We start from the raw sequence: 20,000 nt of genomic DNA on the forward strand, positions 1-20,000 counted from the left end.
CTGGGTGAGTTTACACATCAGTTTCACACCATCCCTGCTGTCTGAACACATGTTTCATAACTGATGGAAGTATATGTAACACCTCCTGACTTGTTGTTGTAACACCTCCTGACTTGTTGTTGGAACACCTCCTGACTTGTTGTTGTAACACCTCCTGACTTGTTGTTGTAACACCCTCTGACTTGTTGTAACACCTCCTGACTTGTTGTTGTAACACTTCCTGACTTGTTGTTGTAACACCTCCTGACTTGTTGTTGTAACACTTCCTGACTTGTTGTTGTAACACTTCCTGACTTGTTGTTGTAACACTTCCTGACTTGTTGTAACACTTCCTGACTTGTTGTTGTAACACCTCCTGACTTGTTGTTGTAACACTTCCTGACTTGTTGTTGTAACACTTCCTGACTTGTTGTTGTAACACTTCCTGACTTGTTGTTATAACACTTCCTGACTTGTTGTAACACCTCCTGACTTGTTGTTGTAACACCTCCTGACTTGTTGTAACACCTCCTGACTTGTTGTTGTAACACCTCCTGACTTGTTGTTGTAACACCTCCTGACTTGTTGTAACACCTCCTGACTTGTTGTTGTGACACCTCCTGACTTGTTGTAACACCTCCTGACTTGTTGTTGTAACACTTCCTGACTTGTTGTTGTAACACCTCCTGACTTGTTGTTGTAACACTTCCTGACTTGTTGTTGTAACACCTCCTGACTTGTTGTAACACCTCCTGACTTGTTGTTGGAACACCTCCTGACTTATTGTAACACTTCCTGACTTGTTGTTGTAACACTTCCTGACTTGTTGTTGTAACACTTCCTGACTTGTTGTTGTAACACCTCCTGACTTGTTGTTGTAACACCTCCTGACTTGTTGTTGGAACACCTCCTGACTTGTTGTAACACTTCCTGACTTGTTGTTGTAACACCTCCTGACTTGTTGTTGGAACACCTCCTGACTTGTTGTTGTAACACCTCCTGACTTGTTGTTGGAACACCTCCTGACTTGTTGTAACACCTCCTGACTTGTTGTTGTAACACCTCCTGACTTGTTGTTGGAACACCTCCTGACTTGTTGTAACACTTCCTGACTTGTTGTTGTAACACCTCCTGACTTATTGTAACACTTCCTGACTTGTTGTTGTAACACTTCCTGACTTGTTGTAACACTTCCTGACTTGTTGTTGTAACACCTCCTGACTTGTTGTTGTAACACCTCCTGACTTGTTGTTGTAACACCTCCTGACTTGTTGTTGTAACACCTCCTGACTTGTTGTAACACCTCCTGACTTGTTGTTGTGACACCTCCTGACTTGTTGTAACACCTCCTGACTTGTTGTTGGAACACCTCCTGACTTATTGTAACACTTCCTGACTTGTTGTTGTAACACCTCCTGACTTGTTGTTGTAACACTTCCTGACTTGTTGTAACACCTCCTGACTTGTTGTTGGAACACCTCCTGACTTATTGTAACACTTCCTGACTTGTTGTTGTAACACCTCCTGACTTATTGTTGTAACACCTCCTGACTTGTTGTTGGAACACCTCCTGACTTGTTGTAACACTTCCTGACTTGTTGTTGTAACACTTCCTGACTTGTTGGAACACCTCCTGACTTATTGTAACACTTCCTGACTTGTTGTTGTAACACCTCCTGACTTGTTGTTGTAACACCTCCTGACTTGTTGTTGGAACACCTCCTGACTTGTTGTAACACTTCCTGACTTGTTGTTGTAACACTTCCTGACTTGTTGTTGTAACACCTCCTGACTTGTTGTTGTAACACCTCCTGACTTGTTGACTTGTCCGTTCTGTCTCTTCATGTCTCTCAGACTTGGACTCACGCGGTCAGCGTCATCAGCGCCATCGTTACTTCAGGAAGTCTCGTGGCAGCAGTGGAGTAAAGGGGGCGGAGCTTTTGATCCCCCCTCCGGCCTCATATGGAGGCCCTGCCCCCTCTCCCCTGCCCCCCCGCTTCCAGCCCACAGGTCACCCTCGCCCCCCACCTCCCCCATCACCTGGAGCTTTGACCTATGACCCCTATGCCCCCCCTCACCACCACCACCACCACCACCCTCCTGCCAGAGCTCCTCGCTACGGAGCCTCCAGGTGAGACTTTACCATTAAGCTCGTATGTGACCAATCAGATTCATGTCCTATATAAGACAGGTGCAGGTAGGACTGTCCACCACCACAACACAAACATACTGACGTTTAGATAGATCACTTCAACAACTGATCGTGGTGTGTGTGTGTGTGTGTGTGTGTGTGTGTGTGTGTGTGTGTGTGTGTGTGTGTGTGTGTGTGTGTGTGTGTGTGTGTGTGTGTGTGTGTGTGTGTGTGTGTGTGTGTGTGTGTGTGTGTGTGTGTGTGTGTGTGTGTGTGTGTCTCTTTTGGATTCTGGTCAGAAGCTCCACCCGCTTCCTGAACCGTCACCTGATTGGTCCACAGTTTACCTATTACCACCCTGGCAGACGGTATTACCATGACTACGAGAACTACGCCTTCAGGTCCCGGTACACAAAACACACACAGATTTATTAAAGATGCCGAATGTGGGAAAGATTTCTGGTTTTAAGATGACTCATATTAGTTATTGCTTGTTTATAGTAGGATGCTGTAGTCATATTGTCTATCACATGGTAACCATGACAACTGTAACTAGATAATAAAGTCAAAGCAGACCAGTCATGAGTCTATGACACAGTAGCTTCAGATGATCTTTGACAAAGCGGTAGAATAAACGGATAATAAACCGATGTCCTGAGTTTGTCTGCATGTTTTATTTGTGACCTCTGTTGTTTGTTTGTTTGTTCAGTCGTAGTCGCCGACAGCTGGCTGCTCTGAATAAAGAGTGTCAGTTTGGATTCTCTGCTGAAGCGAGCGAGGAGCCGTCCGATCTGGACGGCGGCATGGCGTACTACCAGCTGGACGACGGCGGCGAGGCCGTCTTTCCTCCGCTGACGGTGAGAGAGAAACATCAGGAGGACATCCCCCCCCCCACCCTCGTCTGATTGAAGCTTTTAGTGACTAACCATTCAAATAAAAATCCATCTGGTCTCTCAGGGCCAGGCTGTAGCCCCGCCTCCCTCTATGGGAGCCCCGCCCCCTCCCTCTGGTTCCTCCTACAGGGTTCAGAGAGGCTCAGGACCCCTCCCCGCCGCTCCTCCACCTGGAAGCACCCCCGTGTGCTCGTCTGAGGAGGAGCAGGAGGAATCGAGTACCGTGGAGGACCAAGGTGAGGAGGACAGACTCAGTACAGTTTCAGAACGCTAAGTTGGGGATCAGAGCTCACCTGCAGAGACACACAGGTCTTTACCTGCAGAGACACACAGGTCTTTACTGCAGAGACACACAGGTCTTTACCTGCAGAGACACACAGGTCTTTACCTGCACAGGTCTTTACCTGCAGAGACACACAGGTCTTTACCTGCACAGGTCTTTACCTGCAGAGACACACAGGTCTTTACCTGCAGAGACACACAGGTCTTTACTGCAGAGACACACAGGTCTTTACCTGCACAGGTCTTTACCTGCAGAGACACACAGGTCTTCACTGCGGAGACACAGGTCTTTACTGCAGAGACACACACATGTCTTTACTGCAGAGACACACACATGTCTTTACTGCAGAGACACACAGGTCTTTACTGCAGAGACACACACAGGTCTTTACTGCAGACACACACAGGTCTTTACTGCAGAGACACACAGGTCTTTACTGCAGAGACACACACATGTCTTTACTGCAGAGACACACAGGCCTTTACCTGCAGAGACACAGGTCTTTACCTGCAGAGACACAGGTCTTTACCTGCAGAGACACAGGTCTTTACCTGCAGAGACACACACAGGTCTTTACTGCAGAGACACACGGGTCTTTACTGCAGAGACACAGGTGTTTACTGCAGACACACAGGTCTTTACTGCAGAGACACACAGGTCTTTACCTGCACAGGTCTTTACCTGCAGAGACACACAGGTCTTCACTGCGGAGACACAGGTCTTTACTGCAGAGACACACACATGTCTTTACTGCAGAGACACACAGGTCTTTACTGCAGAGACACACACAGGTCTTTACTGCAGACACACACAGGTCTTTACTGCAGAGACACACACAGGTCTTTACTGCAGAGACACACAGGTCTTTACTGCAGAGACACACACATGTCTTTACTGCAGAGACACACAGGCCTTTACCTGCAGAGACACAGGTCTTTACCTGCAGAGACACAGGTCTTTACCTGCAGAGACACAGGTCTTTACCTGCAGAGACACACACAGGTCTTTACTGCAGAGACACACGGGTCTTTACTGCAGAGACACACGGGTCTTTACCTGCAGAGACACAGGTCTTCACTGCAGAGACACAGGTGTTTACTGCAGACACACAGGTCTTTACTGCAGAGACACACAGGTCTTTACCTGCAGAGACACACAGGTCTTTACCTGCAGAGACACACAAAGGTATTTACCTGCAGGGACACACAGGTCTTTACTGCAGAGACACACAGGTCTTTACTGCAGAGACACACAGGTCTTTACCTGCAGAGACACACAGGTCTTTACTGCAGAGACACACAGGTCTTTACTGCAGAGACACACACATGTCTTTACTGCGGAGACACACAGGTCTTTACCTGCAGAGACACGGGTCTTTACCTGCAGAGACACAGGTCTTTACCTGCAGAGACACAGGTCTTTACCTGCAGAGACACACACAGGTCTTTACTGCAGAGACACACGGGTCTTTACTGCAGAGACACACACATGTCTTTACTGCGGAGACACACAGGTCTTTACCTGCAGAGACACGGGTCTTTACCTGCAGAGACACACAGGTCTTTACTGCGGAGACTCACGGGCCTTTACCTGCAGAGACACACGGGCCTTTACCTGCAGAGACACAGGTCTTTACCTGCAGAGACACACACAGGTCTTTACTGCAGAGACACACGGGTCTTTACCTGCAGAGACACAGGTCTTTACTGCAGAGACACACAGGTCTTTACTGCAGAGACACAGGTCTTTACTGCAGAGACATGCAGGTCTTTACTGCAGACACACAGGTCTTTACCTGCAGAGACACACAGGTCTTTACCTGCAGAGACACACAGGTCTTTACCTGCAGAGACACACAGGTATTTACCTGCAGAGACACAGGTCTTTACCTGCAGACACACACAGGTCTTCACTGCAGAGACACACGGGTCTTTACTGCAGAGACACACAGGTCTTTACTGCAGAGACACACAGGTCTTTACTGCAGACACACACAGGTCTTTACTGCAGAGACACAGGTCTTTACTGCAGAGACACAGGTCTTTACCTGCAGACACACACAGGTCTTTACTGCAGAGACACACACAGGTCTTTACTGCAGAGACACACAGGTCTTTACTGCAGAGACACACAGGTCTTTACTGCAGAGACACACACAGGTCTTTACTGCAGAGACACACAGGTCTTTACTGCAGAGACACACAGGTCTTTACTGCAGAGACACACAGGTCTTTACCTGCAGAGACACACAGGTCTTTACTGCAGAGACACACAGGTCTTTACCTGCAGACACACAGGTCTTTACCTGCAGAGACACAGGTCTTTACCTGCAGACACACAGGTCTTTACCTGCAGAGACACAGGTCTTTACCTGCAGAGACACAGGTCTTTACCTGCAGACACACAGGTCTTTACCTGCAGACACACAGGTCTTTACTGCAGAGACACACACAGGTCTTTACTGCAGAGACACACACAGGTCTTTACTGCAGAGACACACACAGGTCTTTACTGCAGAGACACACAGGTCTTTACCTGCAGACACCCAGGTCTTTACCTGCAGAGACACACAGGTCTTTACCTGCAGAGACACACAGGTCTTTACTGCAGAGACACACAGGTCTTTACTGCAGAGACACACAGGTCTTTACTGCAGAGACACACAGGTCTTTACCTGCAGACACACACATGTCTTTACTGCAGACACACAGGTCTTTACCTGCAGAGACACAGGTCTTTACTGCAGAGACACACACAGGTCTTTACTGCAGAGACACAGGTCTTTACCTGCAGAGACACACAGGTCTTTACTGCAGAGACACACAGGTCTTTACCTGCAGAGACACAGGTCTTTACTGCAGAGACACAGGTCTTTACTGCAGAGACACAGGTCTTTACTGCAGAGACATGCAGGTCTTTACTGCAGACACACAGGTCTTTACCTGCAGAGACACAGGTCTTTACCTGCAGAGACACACACAGGTCTTTACTGCAGAGACACACGAGTCTTTACTGCAGAGACACACACATGTCTTTACTGCGGAGACACACAGGTCTTTACCTGCAGAGACACGGGTCTTTACCTGCAGAGACACACAGGTCTTTACTGCGGAGACTCACGGGCCTTTACCTGCAGAGACACACGGGCCTTTACCTGCAGAGACACAGGTCTTTACCTGCAGAGACACACACAGGTCTTTACTGCAGAGACACACACAGGTCTTTACTGCAGAGACACACGGGTCTTTACCTGCAGAGACACAGGTCTTTACTGCAGAGACACAGGTCTTTACTGCAGAGACACAGGTCTTTACTGCAGAGACATGCAGGTCTTTACTGCAGACACACAGGTCTTTACCTGCAGAGACACACAGGTCTTTACCTGCAGAGACACACAGGTCTTTACCTGCAGAGACACACAGGTATTTACCTGCAGAGACACAGGTCTTTACCTGCAGACACACACAGGTCTTCACTGCAGAGACACACGGGTCTTTACTGCAGAGACACACAGGTCTTTACTGCAGAGACACACAGGTCTTTACTGCAGACACACACAGGTCTTTACTGCAGAGACACAGGTCTTTACTGCAGAGACACAGGTCTTTACCTGCAGACACACACAGGTCTTTACTGCAGAGACACACACAGGTCTTTACTGCAGAGACACACAGGTCTTTACTGCAGAGACACACACAGGTCTTTACTGCAGAGACACAGGTCTTTACCTGCAGAGACACACAGGTCTTTACTGCAGAGACACACAGGTCTTTACCTGCAGAGACACAGGTCTTTACTGCAGAGACACAGGTCTTTACTGCAGAGACACACACAGGTCTTTACCTGCAGAGACACACACAGGTCTTTACTGCAGAGACACAGGTCTTTACCTGCAGAGACACACAGGTCTTTACTGCAGAGACACACAGGTCTTTACCTGCAGAGACACAGGTCTTTACTGCAGACACACAGGTCTTTACCTGCAGAGACACAGGTCTTTACTGCAGAGACACACACAGGTCTTTACTGCAGAGACACAGGTCTTTACCTGCAGAGACACAGGTCTTTACTGCAGAGACACAGGTCTTTACTGCAGAGACACACAGGTCTTTACCTGCAGAGACACAGGTCTTTACTGCAGAGACACAGGTCTTTACTGCAGAGACACACACAGGTCTTTACTGCAGGCACACAGGTCTTTACCTGCAGAGACACACACAGGTCTTTACTGCAGAGACACAGGTCTTTACCTGCAGAGACACACAGGTCTTTACTGCAGAGACACACAGGTCTTTACTGCAGAGACACACAGGTCTTTACCTGCAGAGACACAGGTCTTTACTGCAGAGACACACAGGTATTTACCTGCAGAGACACACACAGGTCTTTACTGCAGAGACACAGGTCTTTACCTGCAGAGACACACACAGGTCTTTACTGCAGAGACACAGGTCTTTACCTGCAGAGACACACAGGTCTTTACTGCAGAGACACACAGGTCTTTACTGCAGAGACACACAGGTCTTTACCTGCAGAGACACAGGTCTTTACTGCAGAGACACACAGGTATTTACCTGCAGAGACACACACAGGTCTTTACTGCAGAGACACAGGTCTTTACCTGCAGAGACACACAGGTCTTTACTGCAGAGACACACAGGTCTTTACTGCAGAGACACACAGGTATTTACCTGCAGAGACACACACAGGTCTTTACTGCAGAGACACACAGGTCTTTACTGCAGAGACACACAGGTATTTACCTGCAGAGACACACACAGGTCTTTACTGCAGAGACACACAGGTCTTTACTGCAGAGACACACAGGTCTTTACCTGCAGAGACACACAGGTCTTTACTGCAGAGACACAGGTCTTTACTTTGTTTGTCCTGTATATAAAAGTCTGATTTATTCACTGTGTTGATTCCACATTGTCTTATTTTAATGATAGATGGAATCAAAAGCGTACTGCAGATCTTCAGTTGTACTCTTTCAACCAGAGTGGGCGCTCAACAGTGACCCTTCCCCCCTCCCGGTTCCAGAAGTCTCTCCATTCAAATCCTTAACTGATGAAAACAATTGAGCACATAAATCTTGAGCTTAGCTCTTGAATCCAGTGTCTCCCATCACGTCGCCCAGACTTAAAAAACCAGAACGACAGGACAAGTGTCTGAAATTCCACTAAATCGTGTGTGTGTGTGTGTGTGTGTGTGTGTGTGTGTGTGTGTGTGTGTGTGTGTGTGTGTGTGTGTGTGTGTGTGTGTGTGTGTGTGTGTGTGTGTGTGTGTGTGTGTGTGTGTGTGTGTGTGTGTGTGTGTGTGTGTGTGTGTGTGTGTGTGTGTCCAGCAGAGTACACAGAGGAGTACATCTACATCTCTCAGGGTGAGCATCACTCAGGAAAACAAAGTTGTTGTTGTTGATGAATCAGCTGATTGTTTACACTAAGTGACTGTTTCAGATCAGAGCTACCAGACCTCAGGTGTTTACTCTGCTGCTGACCCCTCCCCCAACCAGGTAACCCGCCTCACCTCTCAGCTGCTCCACCTTTTGAAACATCTTTTGGGGGGGTGCCCGATAGCCTACCCTAGCCTCAGGACCCACTGCCAACTCCTTCGTGAACAGACTTTTGATACAAGCTTTTCCAGGCAAACGTTCACGACCCATTACTGGGTTCCGACCCACCAGTTGAGAAACACTGGCCTAGCTGATATGTTATGCACTCCATGTGTAAAGGCTATAGTCCTTATTGCAGCAGCCATGCGTTCAAATCCTAACTCAACCATTTCCCGCTCTCTCCTCCCATCTCTTCCTGTTTCTCTATCAAAGGGCAAAAGTCTAAAAAAAAGATTTATTTTGAAGCTTTGCTTCAAAAGGAAGGAAAGTGGCTAGAGTCAGAAATCAGGGATGAGGACTTTAGCCTGTGTACATGTGGCGCCCCGTCAGCGATGAGGTTAGCATGGTGTTTGTGTTGTGGTTATGTGACGGGTCTCTTATTGTGAAAGGCCGAGGAGGACGGAGGTCCAGCTGACTCCCCACAGAGACCAGAGATTAACTTCAGCTACACACAGCAGGTAATGTGGACGTCACCATGACAACACAGGTGCCCTCAGGCAGTGATTGGCTCCTGTTTATTGTTTGTTATTTATTGTTGTTTGTTGTTTCAGGTGGTGAAGCCATTAGCAGTCATCTGCTCCTCTCCCTCCTCTTCCTCCTCCTCGCCCTCGTCTCCCTCATCACATGTACCTGCTGCTGCTCACCTGCAGCAAGCCACACACACACAGACACGCTCAGGTACACACAAACACACACACACACACACACAGACAGACACGCTCAGGTACACACACACACACACACACACACACAGACAGACAGACACGCTCAGGTACACACACACACACAAACGCTCAGGTACACACACACACAGACACGCTCAGGTACACACACACACACACACACACAGAGACACGCTCAGGTACACACACACACACACGCTCAGGTACACACACACACAGACACGCTCAGGTACACACACACACAGACACGCTCCGGTACACACACACAGACACGCTCAGGTACACACACACGCACACATAGACACGCTCAGGTACATACACACACACAGGCACGCTCAGGTACACACACACACACAGGCAGGCTCAGGTACACACACACAGACAAGCTCAGGTACACACACACACAGACACGCTCAGGTGTACACACACACACACACACACACAGACACGCTCAGGTACACACACACACACGCTCAGGTACACACAGACACGCTCAGGTACACACACACACACATAGACACGCTCAGGTACACACACATAGACACGCTCAGGTACACACACACACACGCTCAGGTACACACACACACAGAGACACACACGTGCTCTGGTACAGACACAGACACGCTCAGGTACTCACACACACACACACAGAGACACACACGCGCTCTGGTACACAGACACGCTCAGTTACACACACAGACATGCTCAGGTACACAGACACGCTCAGTTACACACACAGACACGCTCAGGTACACACAGACACGCTCAGGTACACACACACACACACAGACACGCTCAAGTACACACACACAGACACGCTCAAGTACACACACACACACGCTCAGGTACACACACACAGACACGCTCAGGTACATACACACACACACACAGGCACGCTCAGGTACACACACACACACACAGACACGCTCAGGTACACACACACAGACACGCTCAGGTACACACACACACACACACACACACAGACACGCTCAGGTACACACACACAGACACGCTCAGGTACACACACACACAGACACGCTCAGGTACACGCTCAGGTACACACACAGACACGCTCAGGTACACACACACACACACGCTCAGGTACACACACACACACAGACACACTCAGGTACACACACACACAGACACGCTCCGGTACACAGACACGCTCAGGTACACACACACGCACACATAGACACGCTCAGGTACATACACACACACACACACAGGCACGCTCAGGTACACACACACACACAGGCACGCTCAGGTACACACACACAGACACGCTCAGTTACACACAGACACGCTTAGGTACACACACACAGACACGCTCAGGTACACACACACAGACACGCTCAGTTACACACACAGACACGCTTAGGTACACACACAGACACTCTCAGGTACACACACACATACACACACAGACATGCTCAGGTACACACACAGACACGCTCAGGTACACACACACACATGCTCAGGTACACACACACACACACACACACACACAGACATGCTCAGGTACACAGACACACACACACAGACATGCTCAGGTACACACACACACAGACACGCTCAGGTACACAGACACGCTCAGTTACACAAACAGACACGCTCAGTTACACAAACAGACACGCTCAGGTACACACAGACACGCTCAGGTACACACACACACAGAGACACGCTCAGGTACACACACACACACAGACACGCTCAGGTACACACACACAGACACGCTCAGGTACACACACACACACACACAGACACGCTCAGGTACACACACACACAGACACGCTGTGGTACACACACACACACGCTCAGGTACAGACACACAGACAGACACGCTCCGGTACACACACAAACGCTCAGGTACACACACAGACACGCTCAGGTACAAACACACACAGACACGCTCAGGTACACACACACACACACACACACACAGACACGCTCCGGTACACACACAGACACGCTCAGGTACACACACACACACAGACACGCTCAGGTACACACACACACACACACAGACACGCTCAGGTACACACACACAGACACGCTCAGGTACACACAGACACGCTCAGGTACACACACACACAGACACGCTCAGGTACACACACACACACACAGACACGCTCAGGTGCACACACACACGCTCAGGTGCACAGACACGCTCAGGTACACACACACACACAGACAGACACGCTCAGGGACACACACACGCGTGTGCGCTCAGGTACACACACGCTCAGGTACACAAACACACACGCTCAGGTACACACACACAGACAGACACGCTCAGGTACACACACACACACACACACACAGACATGCTCAGGTACACACACACACACACACACACACACAGACACGCTCAGGTACACACACACACGCTCAGGTACACACACACATACACAGACACGCTCAGGTACACACACACACACACACACACACACACACACACACACACACACACACACACAGACACGCTCAGGTTCACACACACACACAGACATGCTCAGGTACACACACACACACACAGACACGCTCAGGTACACACACACAGACACGCTCAGGTACACACACACACAGACCTGTGAGTGAAGTTCCCTATAATACAACTGTTTATATCTTTTTTAGAGGAGTTTAAGTTTGTGTGAGTGATTACACTGAACCTTCATGTCCAGAGTATCTCCATGACAACGAGGATAGGTGTTACACCTTTACATTGGTGCAGGAGGGTTTAATAAGCCCCTCCCACTCAAGGTTTTGGACGGCACTCAAAGTGGCAGATGCTCCAAACGAGTGTGTAGAGGAACGTTTGACAGAGTCCAAGATCTATAACTGAAATTGGGTGTGTTCTCCTTTTAGTTGCCATGGCGATACCAGCCTCTCCCTGGTTGGTTAATGAACTGGGTGAGACTCTCTGCAGCGTTGTGGCTCCTCCCCCTTACTCCTACGACCCCAATGGCAGTGATCTACCTCGAGGTCAGAGGTCAACCAGTGTAAACAAAAACATTTCACTTCCTGCTGCAGCCTCCTGCCTCATGTGTGTGCGTGTGCGTGTGCGTGTGCGTGTGCGTGTGTGTGTGTGTGTGTGTGTGTGTGTGTTCAGACTGCAGAGTCCTCCAGTATTACTTCAACCTGGGAGTCCAGGTACGACACACCCCCTTCTTCTTCTTCTGTGTTTGAGCTCACCTGTATGAATCTGTTTTTGATTCATGTTCAGATCTTTTTTCTTTAATCTGGAACTCAGATTGAATAAACTCTGAAACATTTAAATCAGCTGTGACTGAAATCACCCTCTGCTGAACGCCATGCTGCTCTTTATACCTGATCACAACAACACATCATTATGATGACATCATAGCATGTGGAGAGACAGCGAGTAGTGTCAGACACAGCCTGTGTCTAAGGTGTCCTGACCTCTGACCTCCCCACAGTGGTATAATCAGAGCTGTTGGCAGCAGCAGCAGCAGGTGTACCCCCCTACTCCACCTGAGGCCCACTACCCCTACCAGCATTACAACCCTTACCTGAGCCAGGACACGCCCCCACACGGTAATTCCTCCTCCTTTGATCTTCACTGAGCATTATGAGGGTTGCACGGCTCAAATACACACAGCTGCAAAAACTCTCTCTTTCACACACACTCTACATAATGTATATTATCCTATTTCCTGCCGATGTTTCTTTAATGATCAGAGGGGAAACGACAGATTAAACGAGCATGCCTGCTGTTGCCTTGGTGATTTTTGATGCTGTTTGTGCGGGTAAAGTCCCGAAGTTGGGGAATCAGCTCGTGGCTCTGCTCTCACTGTGAGAGTGTGTGCAGTCATGCAACCAAAATATCAAACATGTCAGAAAGTCATCCGGCTGGGCGGGAGCAGCTGATTGGGCCGTGATTGGCCGTCGTGCCTCGCTGTACACTGCGTGACTAACGACGTGTCAGGCTGAAATTCCCCTGAATTCAAAATGAGTAGTACGACTCAAAAGTCAAGTCTGAAATGATTCAGCGTACGCTCGGCTTTAATCAGTGATGTTAACAATAAGAGCAGACAGAACAGGAAGTAGAACCTCATGACCTGGTCCTTTTGCCCCCAGCTGCACCCCCTTCATACCCTGAGACGTCTCGAGGCCCCCATCAGCCCCACTCTGCCTACCCAGAATCCTCCAGGGCTGGAGACGGACAGAATGATGGACACAATAGCGGTTAGTGCATCACTGATGTTATAACAGCTGTTAAACACCTGAACACACCTGAGTGTAACACCTGAACACACCTGAGTGTAACACCTGAACACAGCTGAGTGTAACACCTGAACACACCTGAGTGTAACACCTGAACACACCTGAGTGTAACACCTGAACACAGCTGAGTGTAACACCTGAACACAGCTGAGTGTAACACCTGAACACACCCGAGTGTAACACCTGAACACACCCGAGTGTAACACCTGCGTGTAACACCTGAACACACCTGAGTGTAACACCTGAACACACCTGAGTGTAACACCTGCATGTAACACCTGAACACAGCTGAGTGTAACACCTGAACACACCTGAACACACCTGAACACACCTGAGTGTAACACCTGAGTGTAACACCTGAACACACCTGAACACAGCTGAGTGTAACACCTGAACACACCTGAGTGTAACACCTGAGTGTAACACCTGAACACAGCTGAGTGTAACACCCGAACACACCTGAACACAGCTGAGTGTAACACCCGAACACACCTGAACACAGCTGAGTGTAACACCCGAACACACCTGAGTGTAACACCTGAACACACCTGAACACAGCTGAGTGTAACACCTGAACACACCTGAGTGTAACACCTGAACACACCTGAGTGTAACACCTGAACACACCTGAGTGTAACACCTGAACACAGCTGAGTGTAACACCTGAACACACCTGAGTTCAACACCTGAGTGTAACACCTGAACACACCTGAGTGTAACACCTGAACACACCTGAGTGTAACACCTGAGTGTAACACCTGAACACAGCTGAGTGTAACACCTGAACACAGCTGAGTGTAACACCTGAACACACCTGAGTGTAACACTTGAACACACCTGAACACAGCTGAGTGTAACACCTGAACACACCTGAGTGTAACACCTGAACACAGCTGAGTGTAACACCTGAACACACCTGAGTGTAACACCTGAACACAGCTGAGTGTAACACCTGAACACACCTGAGTGTAACACCTGAACACACCTGAACACAGCTGAGTGTAACACCTGAACACACCTGAGTGTAACACCTGAACACAGCTGAGTGTAACACCTGAACACACCTGAGTGTAACACCTGAACACACCTGAGTTCAACACCTGAGTGTAACACCTGAACACACCTGAGTGTAACACCTGAACACAGCTGAGTGTAACACCTGAACACAGCTGAGTGTAACACCTGAACACACCTGAGTGTAACACCTGAACACAGCTGAGTGTAACACCTGAACACAGCTGAGTGTAACACCTGAACACAGCTGAGTGTAACACCTGAACACACCTGAGTGTAACACTTGAACACACCTGAACACACCTGACTGTAACACCTGAACACAGCTGAGTGTAACACCTGAACACAGCTGAGTGTAACACCTGAACACAGCTGAGTGTAACACCTGAACACACCTGAGTGTTACACCTGAACACAGCTGAGTGTAACACCTGAGTTAAATAATTACACCTGAGATTAAGAGCTAAACATACCTGAGTTCACCTGTGCAGGAGCTACACTTGATCTTCTCAAGATGATGTGTAACACACTCAAAGGTTCTGATTGGTCAGCAGCGTCTGATCCTTATCCAATAAAAATAGTTCATCATCTGCTGCTTGTTAACTTGTTTTGTTTTCTCACCTGCCTTAGGCCACGCCCCCTCCATGGAAGGCTCCTCTTCTGCCAGCCCCACTCCTCCAGGTTCCGCCTCTTCCTCAGCTCTCATGTATTCGGACCAGGCGCCCCTCCCCCATGCTCCACTGCTACATCTTCCATATGAAGCTCCGCCCCCAGCCACCTACCTACCATCAGCCCCTCCCCCGCCTCCTCCTATTCCCCATCCTGCTCATCCTCATCAGATCCACCTCCCCCATCACTCCTCTTACCACCCCTGCCTCCCCTCCTCTACTCACTGGGGGGCCCTGCAGGGCGGAGGTCATGGTCAACGAGTGTATTGCCCCTCCCCCAACCCCTCCCACGTGGTCAGCTACATCACAGCCCCGTCCCATCATGCTGCCACACACTACATGCCCCCCACCATCTAACGCGCACACACGTGTCCTGCTGAAACCTTTAATGTTAGCTTGTGGCTAACAGCTCTGTTTGTTTTCAATGCGCAGTGCTAACAGAAAAAAAAAATATTAACATCAGGTAAAAAAAAACCTCAGACACACAACTGCCTCATCATCACTTCCTGTTAGGAAGTTAATTTTATTTGTTTGGACATTTTGTTTTTGTCTGCGATTACCACGGCAACACAGGTAACAAGGCCCTTTGTTGTCATAGTGACGAGGAAGAGTTGGAGGATAGCCTCGAAGTCGACAGAGAAGAAGTCGATATATTTTAGTTTGAATCATCAGTTCAGTTTGTTTTGAGCATAATCCAGCCAATCAGAGAGAGGGGGCATGGTCCCTGTTTATAGTTTGAGGGGATGTCTTTGTTTTTGTTCATGGGTGAATAAAGTTTGTTTCATCAGCAGATCATGAAGTGTTACTTTTTCTTCCATCACAGGACGTGTAACTTCCTGTTTAGATCTAGAGGTCTGACTCGTTAGGTGAGACCGGGATCAGGATCTGATGTTCACCTGTACAGGCATAGAGCTGAGATGTTCTCCTCAGGTGTTATTTAAATAAAGCCAGTGCTGGAGTGCTAAAACCTGCAGTTCTTTGAGTGTCCACTTGAGGGCGGCTCCACAAGCGAGTCAGTCCCCCTTAGGTCCCCACATGAAGGTGTCCAGTTTGACAGCAGAAATAAAAACATGTTTACAGCCAAACAAAAACATCTGGTCTCTGTGGCTCATTCCTTTATTGGTCAAATGTGTAAGGGAGTAAAAAACACTTTTTATCGCTCGTTTTTATTTCATGAAGCTCTTATGAAGAGTTCTTTGTAAAAAATGGGGTGTGGCTGACTTTACCACCAGGTGGGCATGTTGCTGATTATCAGGAGGTTTAAGTTGCCGCCCAATGACGGCTGGTGTACAATTTCTCACAGATGGGCCAGGATGTATAGCGTTAGCTTGATGCTAAAACATACTGGAAAATGCCATTAACTGGCTAACATAATTAGCATCGCTTATTAAACTTAAGAAAATATACAACAAACAGCACATGGACTCGTACTTAGACGTATGTTTCCTTAAACTCTGTGAAGACTAGCTTAAAAAACTGCTGACTCATGTTAGTCTGGTCTGCTGCTCTGATCCAGTGACGCTGCACGTTATTGATATGTTACATCTCAGACACGTCGCTCTGCTGCCTCCTTCTGGTGGAGGTGTGTGATGTGTTCATGGACACGTCTCAGAGCTCCGGGGGGGAAAAGCTCCTCTCTCTTGATTGAAGATGAGCAAATAAGCGACTTATAACGAGGGTCGATGGAGCCTCAGAGCTAGAGAGTAACTTCGAGTTTCAAATCTACTTTTTTATTGCAGGTTCATTATTTTATTCAACAACCACATCTTTACTTTGCCCTTTCACAATCCTACATGTCTATCTTTTATTGAAAACATATTTTTTTAAATTGTATTCATTGTCCATCCATTGAACTCCTTGTGGGGAGTGGATTGGCGCCCCCTTGGCGCCCCCCACCACTGGCCCCGCCTCAGCTCCACCTTAGTCAACATTTTCAATATGGCGACCGCCAGTCATTGGGTTTCACAGGCTAAATCTCCAAATCAGCACTCGGACGTTGAGGTTTAATGGTGTCCCACTGTGGAATCATCGGGTGCAGGAGTGAGCGCCTACGTGGACTTCCTGTGAGTCCACGTGTCTTTAGGGGGGCGGTTGGGATCAGACCCAAAGTCCTCTTCAGAGACCAGCATCCTTTTTTTTTTCTACTTTATTAAAAAACAGATTTCATGAAGTTGTTTGTCAGCGGACATGAAAAACACGTCACCACTGTGTGTGTGTGGTCATGGTAACAGCTCATAGGGAATCTCCACAGTCCAGAGGTCACGACCTCCTTGAGTACTCAGCGGCTCCTTCAGCCAGCGGGGGTTTGACAGGTGAGTCAAGTGTTTCTCTTGTAGACCAATCAGAACAGCAGACCGCTCCAGGTGCTGAAGCTCCTCCCCCTGCAGGGAGGCGGGGCACAGCCAGGTCTCTCCTACATCCACCAACCCTGAGAGAGATGAACACAGGTGATGCCTTCAGGTCAACCTGGTAAACCACAGAACACTGATGGACTCTCACCTGCCACCACGCCACGGCCGAACCTCTCCCCGGACTCCAGGAGCGCTTCCATCTGACCACGGTTCATCCCCAACGGACCGCTTAGCACCGTCCTCCAATCCTCACCCTCCCAGTCCCGCCGGGCGATGTGGATAGCCAGAGTCTGGTTCTCCAGCGGGGCCAGTAGGGGGCGCCAGCGGCTCTCCACCGTCTTCACCCCGTCCAGAACCAGACCGGCATACGGCTGCCGGAACGACAGACAGCTGACCTGCAGCGACATGTCTATGAAACAAACGAGCATCACAATAATGGATTAATACAAACTTTAACATTGTGAGCTAGCATTAAGCTAGCGCGAGCGTCGGTCAATGTGACGTCATCTTTAGTATAAAAAGAGACACAGCCAATAAAAAAAATCTAAATCTGTCATATTTAATATTTCAGAAATTAAAGTCAGGGTTGGTCATTTCCTCCTGATCCACTTTTTAAGATGTTGGTTGAAATTGTCTTTAGGTCCTGACAGAAATTAAAAACTCATATTTACGGTGGCCGGTAGAGGTCAAACACTCAGCAACTGATGAAACGACATACATTTAGGCTAAAACGCGCTGCAAGTACAGAAACGAAACTCAAGTCAAAACACACAACCAGAAAACACAGAAACGCTACAAGTTCAAAATCCTGGCAGACTGAAGTCCCGTACTGAAGCCGGGCAGCCAACTTAGCAAAGTTGTGTCGTTGCAGCGTGTTTGTGTCTTTGCAGCGCGTTTGTGTCTTTGCAGCGCGTTTGTTTCTTTGCAGTGCGTTTGTTTCTTTGCAGCGCGTTTGTTTCTTTGCAGTGCGTTTGTGTCTTTGCAGCGCGTTTGTTTCTTTGCAGTGCGTTTGTGTCTTTGCAGCGCGTTTGTGTCTTTGCAGCGCGTTTGTTTCTTTGCAGTGTGTTTGTGTCTTTGCAGCGCGTTTGTTTCTTTGCAGTGCGTTTGTGTCTTTGCAGCGCGTTTGTGTCTTTGCAGCACGTTTGTTTCTTTGCAGCGCGTTTGTGTCTTTGCAGCGCGTTTGTGTCTTTGCAGTGCGTTTGTTTCTTTGCAGTGCGTTTGTGTCTTTGCAGCGCGTTTGTTTCTTTGCAGTGCGTTTGTGTCTTTGCAGCGCGTTTGTTTCTTTGCAGCGCGTTTATTTCTTTGCAGTGCGTTTGTGTCTTTGCAGCGCGTTTGTTTCTTTGCAGTGCGTTTGTGTCTTTGCAGTGCGTTTGTTTCTTTGCAGTGCGTTTGTTTCTTTGCAGCGCGTTTATTTCTTTGCAGTGCGTTTGTGTCTTTGCAGTGCGTTTGTTTCTTTGCAGCGCGTTTGTGTCTTTGCAGCGCGTTTGTTTCTTTTGCAGCGCGTTTGTGTCTTTGCAGCGCGTTTGTGTCTTTGCAGTGCGTTTGTTTTTGCAGCACGTTTGTTTCTTTTGCAGGGCGTTTGTTTCTTTTGCAGTGCGTTTGTTTCTTTTGCAGCGCGTTTGTGTCTTTGCAGTGCGTTTGTGTCTTTGCAGTGCGTTTGTTTCTTTTGCAGTGCGTTTGTTTCTTTTGCAGCGCGTTTGTGTCTTTGCAGTGCGTTTGTGTCTTTGCAGTGCGTTTGTTTCTTTGCAGTGCGTTTGTTTCTTTTGCAGCGCGTTTTTGTCTTTGCAGTGCGTTTGTGTCTTTGCAGTGCGTTTGTTTCTTTTGCAGTGCGTTTGTGTCTTTGCAGTGCGTTTGTTTCTTTGCAGTGCGTTTGTTTCTTTTGCAGCGCGTTTTTGTCTTTGCAGTGCGTTTGTGTCTTTGCAGTGCGTTTGTTTCTTTTGCAGTGCGTTTGTGTCTTTGCAGTGCGTTTGTTTCTTTGCAGTGCGATTGTGTCTTTGCAGCGCGTTTGTTTCTTTGCAGTGCGATTGTGTCTTTGCAGCGCGTTTGTTTCTTTTGCAGTGTGTTTGTTTCTTTTGCAGGGCGTTTGTGTCTTTGCAGCACAGCTAACTCTAAACCTTGTTGTAGCTGAAGAAACCA

At 48.5% G+C, this 20,000-nt stretch overlaps 2 protein-coding genes across 6 annotated transcripts in view; one reads left to right on the top strand and one right to left on the bottom strand.

Annotated features, from left to right (window-relative positions):
* The window catches only part of alg13 (ALG13 UDP-N-acetylglucosaminyltransferase subunit), a 22,066-nt gene extending 5,805 nt beyond the window's left edge, over positions 1 to 16,261 (top strand). The window contains exons 12-25 of one of the 5 annotated variants that reach the window (XM_061063636.1): positions 1 to 4; positions 1,834 to 2,110; positions 2,410 to 2,511; positions 2,820 to 2,967; positions 3,068 to 3,239; positions 8,634 to 8,669; positions 8,746 to 8,801; positions 9,290 to 9,358; positions 9,452 to 9,578; positions 12,452 to 12,568; positions 12,696 to 12,736; positions 13,024 to 13,141; positions 13,685 to 13,792; positions 15,476 to 16,261. The exon at positions 1 to 4 is cut by the window's left edge and continues 82 nt beyond it. In XM_061063636.1, coding sequence (XP_060919619.1) covers positions 1 to 4; positions 1,834 to 2,110; positions 2,410 to 2,511; positions 2,820 to 2,967; positions 3,068 to 3,239; positions 8,634 to 8,669; positions 8,746 to 8,801; positions 9,290 to 9,358; positions 9,452 to 9,578; positions 12,452 to 12,568; positions 12,696 to 12,736; positions 13,024 to 13,141; positions 13,685 to 13,792; positions 15,476 to 15,870 — 1,770 coding nt within the window. In that variant the 3' untranslated portion in view covers positions 15,871 to 16,261. Of the gene's footprint in view, positions 5 to 1,833; positions 2,111 to 2,409; positions 2,518 to 2,819; positions 2,968 to 3,067; positions 3,240 to 8,633; positions 8,670 to 8,745; positions 8,802 to 9,289; positions 9,359 to 9,451; positions 9,579 to 12,451; positions 12,569 to 12,695; positions 12,737 to 13,023; positions 13,142 to 13,684; positions 13,793 to 15,475 lie in introns of all 5 variants that reach the window. The other 4 variants (XM_061063628.1, XM_061063618.1, XM_061063609.1 and 1 more) reach the window with 4 other exon arrangements.
* Positions 16,262 to 17,225: 964 nt separating this feature from the next.
* zgc:110222 (uncharacterized protein LOC550336 homolog) overlaps positions 17,226 to 20,000 on the bottom strand; it is a 3,336-nt gene continuing 561 nt past the window's right edge. The window contains exons 2-3 of the mRNA XM_061063667.1: positions 18,013 to 18,273; positions 17,226 to 17,941 (exon numbers count right to left, since the gene is read on the bottom strand). Coding sequence (XP_060919650.1) covers positions 17,733 to 17,941; positions 18,013 to 18,271 — 468 coding nt within the window. The 5' untranslated portion in view covers positions 18,272 to 18,273 and the 3' untranslated portion in view covers positions 17,226 to 17,732. The remainder of the gene's footprint in view (positions 17,942 to 18,012; positions 18,274 to 20,000) is intronic.

The sequence above is a fragment of the Labrus mixtus genome, chromosome 2 (assembly GCF_963584025.1).
Source record: "Labrus mixtus chromosome 2, fLabMix1.1, whole genome shotgun sequence".
Classification (NCBI taxonomy): Eukaryota; Metazoa; Chordata; class Actinopteri; order Labriformes; family Labridae; genus Labrus; species Labrus mixtus.